Source organism: Nilaparvata lugens, chromosome 4 (assembly GCF_014356525.2).
Source record: "Nilaparvata lugens isolate BPH chromosome 4, ASM1435652v1, whole genome shotgun sequence".
Lineage (NCBI taxonomy): Eukaryota > Metazoa > Arthropoda > Insecta > Hemiptera > Delphacidae > Nilaparvata > Nilaparvata lugens.
The window spans coordinates 80,425,080-80,435,752 of record NC_052507.1 but is presented as its reverse complement, the minus strand read 5'-3'; the positions used below and the strand labels follow the sequence as shown (position 1 = coordinate 80,435,752).

Below are 10,673 nucleotides of genomic sequence, written 5' to 3'. Positions count from 1 at the left end.
GTATACGAGGCATCGCGATCGCGACAGTTTGGAGTACAGAGTCGTCATTGCATGGCGTGCAGCTCCTCTCCAGTAGTGGCGACGGTGCACCAGAGTCTCGAGAGCTTTCGTTTGGCTGAGATCCTATTGGAGACATTTGCCTAGATAGCTTAGTCCTTTTGCGCGCTTCGGCTTCTGCTATCTTGCGCTTCATTGCCTCAATCTTCTTGTTCATGCTTGCAAGATCTTCGATTCCGCTATTATGACTCGAGCTTCTTGACGGCGTGACAGCCGGTATTTGTGTTATGTCGTATCGTAATGGTTTCTCCATCACATAGCCATGTTCCTTCGACATGGCAGCTTTTTGAGGCGATAATTCGCATTGTTCAGTTAAAGGTTGAGCAGGCATGTCGACATCCATCTCCGCATCGTCTTCATCATCACTAACGTTAATGAGAAACGGTCCAGTTTCTACTTTTTGATCAAATGGACGTTTGGTGGAGTTCACAGACTCGAAGGAGCTCCTGTGAGTCTGACACGACGCGGGCACGAGTGGCGGTTGTGGAGTTGACAAAAAAAGGCCAGGTATTGAAAGTGAGGGTTTATCAGAGAGGTTTACTTCCTTGGACGAATCAGTGGCATCAGGCATGCTTGCGGTGGCTTTTGAAATGATAGCTGCACCCTCTGAAACTAGATTATCTGCAAGCTCAGAGCTTGCAATAATGGGTTCTTTAACCGACTGTAAGCCTTTAGCTGAGCCAGCTTTTCGCGAGATTTGCGAAGTTCTTCCATTTTATGTTGTGTAGCTTTGACTTCTCCGTCTGTGCTTTTGGGCAAGGTTGAGCTGTTGGGATAAGAGCTGAAGGCGGTGATTTTACCGGAGCTTGGGCAAGCGTTGAAATAGCTGCTGCGGGTTTCGAACCTTTGGCGGCCAGAAGCCGCGCTATACGATCCTTTCGTTCCTCAGACTTGTCAGCTGTCTTTGGAGACTCTTCTAATGCTGGCTTGAAGGCAAAGACTCAGATTTGAATGCGCTCATCTCTGAACTTTTTATCGAAACAACAGCCTTTGATGCTATGGCGTCGTCGACTTGAGATTGGCGAACGTCCTTATGAGCACTAATTCCGAGATCGTCGAAGAGTGGGCCTAGTACTGCATCATCAATGCCTTCCTCAATAAATTCTGATATTTTGTTGAGTGGGATCAGTTTCTTGATAGCGTCTCGAGCCTGCTTCCTGCTAACTGGAATGTGTTGAAAGGCGAAGAGGAAACTTTTGCGCTGGAAAGACAACTCGATTCAGTTGACGGACAGTCGGCTGTGAAATCTTGACGCGACCTTGACAAGCCTCATTAGCATAATGAATATTAGGAAACCAAGACGGGGGGCTTTCACTGTGAAGTTCAGGCATAGGCATCGCTTGAGCGAGGCTGTCATTGTTGATCTCGCGCGGAGATAGGTAGGGCGAGTATGATCCGGAGCGTTCTCGAGCCATTTTTGCAGGAGCATGATGACCTGGAAGCCATTCCATTCTTAATTCCGATTCTTCGGTAGGAGCACATGCTCCCGCTGTTGGTGATGCTTGTCTGCCATATGCGGCAGTATTGTTGAGTGGTCGGTCTCGGGTACGAAAAGCTGTTGTGGGATTGCCAGGGCCCTCAGGGCAGAGCATATTATCTTGAATTTCCCCTTCAGAGATTTCTCCCTCTTCTGAGACGTCAACCGTGCCGTCACCGCATTCTGCGGTTACAGTAATGTTTGAGTCTCCAGTTCGAGGAGGCCTCGAACTTTGTTCCTGTTCCGCTGCCCGAAAGGACTGGGATACATCAACCAAGGCTCCGGGCTTTTTGTCCGTTTGAGGGCCTTTGGATTGCGGCGAAAAATCTAGGCCTAGGCCTGGTATCGTGTTGCGAGCGTAGGGAAAAGATGGAGAAGGGTCTTCACATGGGCTCCCATCGGCCCATTCAGTATTAGAGAAGGCCGAATAGAAGATGCACCGTCCGTTAGGTTCAACTCCATATGATGCCCCCGTGACCCATCGAATCTCTGCCCGGGTGGATTCATGTTTGAAAATTAGTTTGGTGACGAGCCTCCACGCGACCTTCCTCGACCGGCTCTCCAAACAGTGGAAGGCCACGTCTTGGAGCTTCAAATCCACGAAAGATTGATAAGCAAGCGCTACACGTTTTTCTCGGTCGCCTTCTTCCTCAAATGCCTTTGTGTTTCAAAGATCCGCAGGCATCCACTTTTGAGAGTCCTGGCGCGTCGCAATCCTCGGAGGTTTATAGTTACGGCGTAACAGCGTCTGTCGAGCGGATGCGTCCGACCACACGATGAAGGGAAGTAATTGGCGATGTCGTCAGGGTCTCCGCGTGTCGCAGGCGACGGAGGTTGTGGCCAAATTTTATGCTTACGCCAACAAGTTAAGGAGGCAGCTGAGTGCGCTAGCCCCTTTTTAGCTTAGCGCCTCGACAGATGCCCGAGCGTTTCAGTCCGACTAATGTCACGTGTGTACCATATGTTTGCCTTGGCCAGGCGATTTCCCCATCAACGGCATGAACTGGCGATGATTCCTTTCATCGGACGCAACGACGCGATCTGACGCGCCCTTCTCCCCTTTCTGAATAGTTTATGACCGTCTTGAATTGCTTGTGCTTCAATTATTTTCTTTGCCTTTTTTTGGGTACACTGGGAGTCAGTGCCTGTGGCACGTCCTCGGCAGTTGTTTCCCTTGCTTCGAGCCATCGTTTGCGCGCGCGCATGACGGTTACGTACCCCACGACGCACGACAAGTCGCTGTTCATGATCGTGACGTGCCATGACTTTCACTTCCCATAGCAGATCACAGTCCAGCAGTTCTCTGGGCTTAGTGAACACGTCATCCGGAGTTGCATTGCGACACCGCCGAAGCGACTCCAAACATGGAACTCCGACGTCGAGCACTTTTGCCCCGTCTTTTATCAGGGAGGAAGAGTTGAGAGGATCAAGTCCGGATGTTGTCAATGGTATTGAGGGAGAAAATGACTTCTCAGGGAAGCGATACGTGTGGCTTAAAGATCCACAGCAAGCTTTTGTCAAGGGCTGGGTGGTTAAAGAGTTGGATGACGATCGTATCAAGATTCAGACAGATGATGGAACAGTGAGTTACCCCCTCCTTCTGTTCTCTCACGCTGGCATGCTTCTAATCTGACCGCAGCAACGAGATGTGGACGCCGATAGCGTCGATAAGGTGAACCCGGCCAAGTTCGATAAGGCCAACGATATGGCCGAGTTGACTCACTTGAACGAAGCGTCGGTTGTTCACAACCTTCAAGCGAGATACCAGTCTGATCTGATATATACCTACTCTGGGCTTTTTCTCGTGGCGTCAACCCTTACTGTCCTTTACCCATATACAACAATGAATATATAAACATATACAGGGGACGGGGTCGGGAGGACACAAGACCACATATATTCGCCGTGGCGAACGAAACCTTTAGAAACCTAGTTGAGGAAGGGCGAAATCAAAGCATCTTGGTCACGGGAGAATCGGTGCCGGTAAGACGGAAAACACGAAAAAGGTTATCCAGTATCTTGCTGCTGTCGCTCAGCCGGAGACGAGCTCGAAAATCAAGACGCAGCGCTCAAGCCTATCCCAACAGATTCTGCGGGCCAACCCTATACTTGAAGCCTTCGGGAATGCCCAGACTGTCCGAAATAATAACTCGTCGAGATTCGGAAAGTTCATACGCATTGAATTCAATCGGGACGGGGCAATCACGGGGGCTTTTATCGACTGGTATCTACTCGAGAAATCGAGAGTGGTCCGCGTCAATCCCCATGAGCGAAACTACCACGTGTTTTACCAACTCCTGAAAGGCGCCAACGATCGCACCAAACAAGAACTTCTACTCGAAGGACTCGGTGTCCACGACTTCACGTACACTCGAAATTGTCACGATAGTATAGCTGGTGTGTCTGAAAAAGACGAATGGGACTCGCTCATTGATGCTTTTGATGTCATGGGCTTTTCGGAAGACGAGCAACTCTCAATACTGCGAACTGTCGCGGCCGTGCTGCACCTCGGGAACATTGATGCTATCAGAGAAAGCCGAGCTGCCGATCAAGCACGTCTGGCCCCAACGGCAAAAGAGCAGGTAGTCAAGGTCTCCAGACTGCTCGGTGTTCCATTGGAGCCATTTCTTCAAAGCCTACTTCATCCCAAAGTCAAAGCCGGCCGTGAATGGGTTGAAAAGGTACAAAGCCCGGAGCAAGTACGTTTGAGCCTCGATGCGTTGTCCAAGGGCATCTACGAACGCGGATTTGGGGATCTCGTTTCTCGAATCAATAAGCAGCTTGATCGCAATGGAAAGGGCCTAGACGACTCGTACTTCATCGGCGTTCTCGACATCGCAGGCTTCGAGATCTTCGAGGCGAACAGTTTTGAGCAGCTATGCATCAACTACACGAATGAGAAATTGCAGCAATTTTTCAATCATCACATGTTTGTTCTCGAGCAGGAAGAATATGCCCGGGAAAAGATTGAGTGGCAATTCATCGACTTTGGGCGAGATCTGCAACCTACTATCGACCTGATCGAGCTTTCGAACCCTATTGGCATATTTTCTTGTCTCGATGAGGACTGCGTTATGCCTAGAGCGACGGACGCGTCGTTTACGGACAAGCTCAACTCCTTATGGGGCAAAAAGTCGGTTAAGTATCGCCCTTCGCGGCTTGGACAGGGCTTTGTTCTTACCCACTACGCGGCTGAAGTCGAATACGCGACCGACGGATGGCTGGAAAAGATAAAGATCCGATGAATGATAATGTCACGCGACTTCTCGCCTCGTCTTCTGATAAGCATATAGCCGCTCTCTTCACTGACTGTGCCGATGTCGACGAATATAGCAATTGCGGGAAAAGCCGCGTCAAAAAAGGCCTTTCCGTACAGTTGCTCAGCGTCACAAGGAGCAGCTTCACAGCCTCATGGCCCAACTTCATTCCACGCACCCTCACTTCGTACGTTGCATCTGCCGAATCATAAAAGCGGCCTAAGCAGTTCAAATCTCCTAGTCCTGGATCAGCTCCGCTGCAACGGCGTTCTTGAAGGCATTCGCATTGCACGAACTGGCTTCCCCAACCGGCTTCCGTTCACGGAATTTCGGCAGCGATACGAGATGCTCTGTTTGAAAATGCCCAAGGGATACTTAGAAGGTCAGGCGATGGCGACGCTGATGTTGGAGAAGCTGGACCTCGATAAGGCTCTCTACCGCGTCGGTCTCACAAAGGTGTTTTTCAGGGCCGGCGTCCTCGCAGAACTGGAAGAGAAGCGCGACGCTCTGATAACTAAAATAATGACTCGCTTTCAGTCGATGGCCAGAGGATACATGAAAAGACGCTCAGTCTACAAGAAGCTTTTTCGAACCGAAGCGACACAAATAATCCAGAGAAACTTCCACGTCTATCTTGATCTTGCTGAGAACCCATGGTGGCAGCTCATAGTCAAGATGAAACCTTTGCTCAGTACAACCACAGACTGCCACCGAAGTCAAGCGATGCGACGCCATTATTAAGAAGCTCACCGACAATATGCGTGCCGAGACCGAGAACCGACAAAAGGCTGAAGAGGAAAGGAGGAACTGTCACTCCGAGATGATGCGGATTCAGCAAACCCTAGAGAGCGAGCGCGCTTTGGCACTTGACAAGGAAGAAATATTTAAGAGGCTCCAGACTCATGAGGCTGAGCTAGAAAAAAAGCTTTGCGGTGCCCTCGAGGATCAGGAAAGGCTAGACGACCAGCTTGATGATCTTATGCAAGCTAAAAATCGGGCAGAGCGAGAAGTGGAAATGTACCGCACGCAGCTCGAGCAAGCTGCAACGCTCATCGCTAAACTCGAGGAAGAAAAACGTCAGCTGTTCGCCAAGTCTGCGGAACTTGAAAATGCGGTTCGAGAAATTTCACAGAGACAGTCTGAGCGTAGCGAAAAAGAGGCAGCCCTGGAAGACGAGTTGCAAGTCTTACAGAGCCGGCTTGCAGTGAAAAAGCAAAAGGCACGTGAAATGGAAAATCGACTGCTCCAGGCTGATCAAACCTTTGAGGTAAAGCTGCACGCGGCCCACAAGGACTTGGATTCGACCAAAGTGCGTGAGGTTTTGCTCAAGCAAGACAATGACAAGCTTCAACAACAACTCATGCAGTTGTCGAAGACTTCGACCGACTACGAGGATCTCGTCCGCAACAAAGAAAGCGAGCTTGCCCTTTTGCGGAGTGACAAGCGAAAATTTTACGCGGATCTAAGGTCATTGGAGGATCAAAAAAAGGTGCTGGCGGACGAGAAGGAGAAGACTACCCTCAGGTTTCGGGATGTCCAAGCCGAACTCACTGTGATGAGGTCCAAAAATTGCAGCTAGAGCGCGAGGCTGAAGAGGCTAAAAACCTACTCGAGGCACGACTGTCTGAGGATGCCCAAGCCGACGAAAACCGAACCCTTCTCAAGTCTCAGATCAAGGATTTAAAGGAAGAACTTTTCAAAACACAGCGGGACTTAAGCCGAGAGCGTCAGTCTCGCGATGACGTGCTCCTCCTGGGCGAACACAAGTATCAGTCTCTCCAGGAGGAGTTTGAAAGACTAAACGAGTCCAAGATATCATTGAAAAAGAACTCTATGCTCAGAAGACACCCTGAGACGGACCACGGAGGCTCGTGCCACGGTAGAGAAAGAACGAGATGAGGCTCGGGACGAGATTCGACGACTACGCGTTGCGAAAACTCAGGCCGAGGAGGCCCGCCTCCAGGCCGAGTTAGCCGGTGAGAAGCAAGCGTCCAAGGTAGCACGAGAAAGAGAGGAAAGTCTCCGCAAAGGACCTGGAGGCGGCTCAAGACCGGCTACGATGGTTTGAGGATGAATGCGGCAAGCTCAACCGCCAGATCGAAGAGCTCAGCAAACTGCTCTTGTCTGCAGGGGAGTTTGGCCTCAAGAACGATCAGGTCAAAGAACGGATGGAACAGGAGCTCAGCACGGTCAAAAGTCGACTGGCAGCCTCAGAAAATGACAACCGCGCACTCTTGAATAAGCTGCAGCAGAAAGGACTTGAAATCGCCCGGTCGGCCTCGCGGGCTACCGAAGCTTCTCGAAGCCATGTGCTCTCCGCTCAACGGGAAAAGGCTCGGTTAGAGGAGCATAACTCGAAGCTCAACAAGCAGCTCGGCGATGCGCAGATGACCATCGCCTCGTTGGAGAAGAAGGCTGAGAAGTTGCAACTCAACCTCGAAGATCTCAACCACGAGGTGGCCCGGGAAGCCCAGAGCAGCCGAAACGCTGAAAAGGCATCATCGGGCTTCACTGTCCAGCTTGCCGAAGCCAACCGGACGATCGATTCAGAGCGTAAACAGCGCGCGCAGGCTCAAAGCACGATTCGCTCCATGCAGGCCTCGCTCGAATCGCGGGATAAGGAGCTTGAGGAGCTACGGGCGCAGATGCTGAGCGCTCTCAGGACAGTCGATCCGGAAGTTCATATCCCACAGGCGGTGGATGAATGCGGCGAGAAGGCACTGCTCAGAAACTTTGACCTTGTGCGAAAGGTTGAAGAGCTCCGCAAAAGCTACGGGCTCAGACGGTGGCGAGGAGGAATGCCGAAAGCCAGTTGACGGAAATGCGAGCTTCGCGCAACGATACACCGAGCCGACCCAAGCTGGAGGAGATTCACTTCAATGAAACTCCCCGTAGCAATGGCTCTCCGACGCAGGCGCGAACGGCGCGAGGAGGCGGCCGTCACACGTCAAACGAGGCATCAACGCCGACTCGACGCGTCCCGGACTCGGATTTGCAGGGACCGACGTGTCCGGACAAGGCGGTCGACTCGATCGGCGTCAACGGCCGAACGGACGTCAAGAGCGAAGTCGAGGAGCTCCATAATCAGCTTCAGCTCGCGCAAATGCAAAACCGACAGCTGCAATACCGGCTTGACCGGAGCTCGCCGGGTCCGAGCGGCTACGAGGAGCAGAGTCCGTCGCTACGGCGCATGCAGAAGCTCGAAAAAGTGAACAGCCGCCTCCACGACATGCTAGATGACTCGTTCAAGAAGGTATCGGCTCTGGAGAAGAACATTCGCACCGGCGAGTTGTCAATGAGGGACATCCAAACGCGATCGCACGAAGAGATTCTCGATGTCCTCAACAGCCAGGAAGAATCTCGGCGATCCTTACTTCACAGTCACAAGGATGCAGTGGCCGAGCTGACCGAAGTCAAATCTCATTTCGACAAGATGCGGCACGATCGGGCCAAAGCGGATGTTGAACTGAGAGATTCTCGGTCAGACCTGCAAGAGATGACGCTGGCGCGCGAACAGGAGGCTCAGAGCCGCAGCCAGCTTCTGCAGGAATACACGGATCTGCAGATCCGGTTGGATGCCGAGTCGTCCAAGCTGGCAGATGTCACGTCGAGCCTCGACATGTACAAGAGCAGAGCAGATGAGTACTTTAGCAAGCTAGAGCAGGCCGAAATTGCCGTCCTCAGGGCGAACCGGGCCGAACAGTTCGCCAAGTCGCAAGTGAGGGAGGCCGAGGACACATATGCCGAGGTCATGGCCGAGCGGCAGAAGATGAATGCCGCCATCGAGGAGGCCCAGCGTCAGAACCAGCGACTGGAAGAGAGGGTGGAAGATTTATCGACTGACCTGGAGTCGGTGACACAGGCCAAGAAGAGGCTGCAGCATGAGCTGGAGGACTACCGGAGCCAGAGGGCCATGGACATTGAAGACAAAGAGTCGAGCATGGAGCAGACGCGCAAAAAGTATCAAACGGAATTCGCGACGCTCACCAAAGAACTTGATCTTGCGCGTGAGGAGAAGCTTTACAAGCAGGCGGAGATTTCGCGGCTGCGCGAGGAGCTGGACGAGTTGCGGTCCAAGTGGGACGACGAGGTCCTCAACAGCTCGACTTGGTCAAAAGAAAAGGCCCGACTGGAGTCGATGCTGGCAGACGTGGCGTCGTGGCGCGACGAGGCCGCTCATGCGCACAACGAGGCCCAGGGCAAGGTGGTGGCACTACTGTCGCAGGTGCGCACGCTCCGGTGTTCGGTGGACGAGATGACATCAGAGCGCGACTTGCTGCTCCGCGAGAAGCGCAGCGTCGAGTCCCGACTGGAGGAGGCCAAGGCGGGCCTGGAGGAGCTGGCCAAGGGCGAAAGCCCTTCGCTGCGTGACGCGGCCGCTATGGACAAGGAGCTGTTAGACCTAAAGTCGAACCTGGCACACCAGGAGGACATCGCGACGGTGGCAGTGGAGCGGATGCGCCGCGCCGAGGCGCTGACATCAGAGATGCAGAAGGACATTGCGACAGAACGCGACGCCAGCGCGGAGCTGCAGCGACAGAAGGCGACGCTGGAGAAGAGCTTGAACGAGGCACAGCTCAGGCTGGTGGATCTAGAGACCAAGGGCTACTCGAGCGCCAGCCAGGACATCAAGTTCCTGCACAGGCGAATTCAGGAGGCAAGTTCTTTTTATTACAATATTTTCTCAATCCGGCCGATCCGTGAGGCTTGGCCCAGACTAACTTGAGCCCGACGACAGCTCGAAGTGCAGCTGGAGACCCAAGAGACGGAACGCAGCAGGTCGCAGCGGTCCATCCGCAACGTCGACCGCGTCGTCAAGGATCTGCAGAGCCAGGTGGATCGCAAGGAAAAGCAGAACTCGCAGCTGTCCGAAGACGTGGGACGCATGCGCGACAAGGTGGACAAGTTACTGAAGACGATCAACGACCTACAGGCGTCCGAGTCTACGACCCAGCTGTTGGCCCGGCGCGCCGAGCGTGAGCTGCGTGAGGAGAAGGAGACGACTTTGCGGCTGGAGCGCGAGCTGCAAGACTGGAAGGGGCTCAAGGTGTCTGGCAACGGCGGCGGCAGCGTTCCGGGCAGTTTACGCGGGCGCACGCCAATGCTGCCGCCTACGTCGTTATCATCCAAGGCTACGGGCGAGGCCGACGAAGCAGCACCTCCATCGACTGTGGACACGGCGCTGAGTAGGAGCAGCATAAGCAGGTCGCCCAGCCTGACCAAGGGTTTTCTTTGAGAGAATCGATCTCTTCTCCATTTTCTCTTTTTCATTTCCCCCGTCCACACTCCCCCTTTTCTTCGTTACGTCTGTATCTTGGCGCGGCTGGAGGCTTCGCGCTCACGCAACTCTTTCCTTGGAGCGTCTATTTTCTCGCGTGGAATGTCGTATTTGGTCGGCGCCAAAACCGGAGCGACTTTGCATTGTTCATCAGCTTGACCGACCGTTTCGGCATCGTGCAGACCGCGCTCAGGCATTGGTTGGATAGAGGAAACAAGGCGCATGGGCGCCTTATATGACTTTACACGGTAGCATGGCAATGCAAGGTGGACGAATCGACTGATATGGTCTGGGGCTGCTTTTCTCGGGGAGCAGAGCGAATGCTTTTCTCATGGGCTGACCGCGGCGGCTTTTGGCGGGACGAATGGTAAATGCTTGATTAATGTTAGTAAGCTCGTGTCCGTCGTAGCCCGAACGAACCCAGGGTGGCAAAGGGCTAGTCAGGCATTCATTCTCGACGCCGTAGAGAATCGACTTAACTCGCCTGACTGGCTTGTTTGCCGATTTTGCGTGAATCGCAGAGTGTTCAACAGCGTGACCGTACTAGAATACCCGGGATCACAGTAGCATTGCCATCTCGGTGTCTCATGCTGGGTAGCCCGTC

The 10,673-nt window shown here is 53.1% G+C and overlaps 2 protein-coding genes across 2 annotated transcripts; one reads left to right on the top strand and one right to left on the bottom strand.

Annotated features, from left to right (window-relative positions):
• Nucleotides 1-6: 6 nt before the first annotated feature.
• LOC120350982 lies at nucleotides 7-2,346 on the bottom strand (the record flags this gene model as incomplete). The annotated part of the gene is made up of 2 exons (XM_039426573.1): nucleotides 1,373-2,346; nucleotides 7-1,315 (listed from the first exon to the last, which is right to left on the bottom strand). A coding segment is annotated over exon 2 (622 nt), but the record flags the coding sequence as incomplete, so codon positions are not given.
• Nucleotides 2,347-2,795: 449 nt separating this feature from the next.
• On the top strand, nucleotides 2,796-10,048 carry LOC120351114 (myosin type-2 heavy chain 1-like). The gene is given in 14 exon segments (XM_039427124.1): nucleotides 2,796-3,116; nucleotides 3,174-3,339; nucleotides 3,342-3,506; nucleotides 3,509-4,762; nucleotides 4,765-4,896; nucleotides 4,899-4,985; nucleotides 4,988-5,490; nucleotides 5,492-6,359; nucleotides 6,362-6,601; nucleotides 6,604-6,630; nucleotides 6,633-6,817; nucleotides 6,819-7,551; nucleotides 7,554-9,448; nucleotides 9,530-10,048. Coding segments are annotated over 14 exon segments (7,074 nt in total). The 3' UTR covers nucleotides 10,028-10,048.
• Nucleotides 10,049-10,673: the final 625 nt, after the last annotated feature.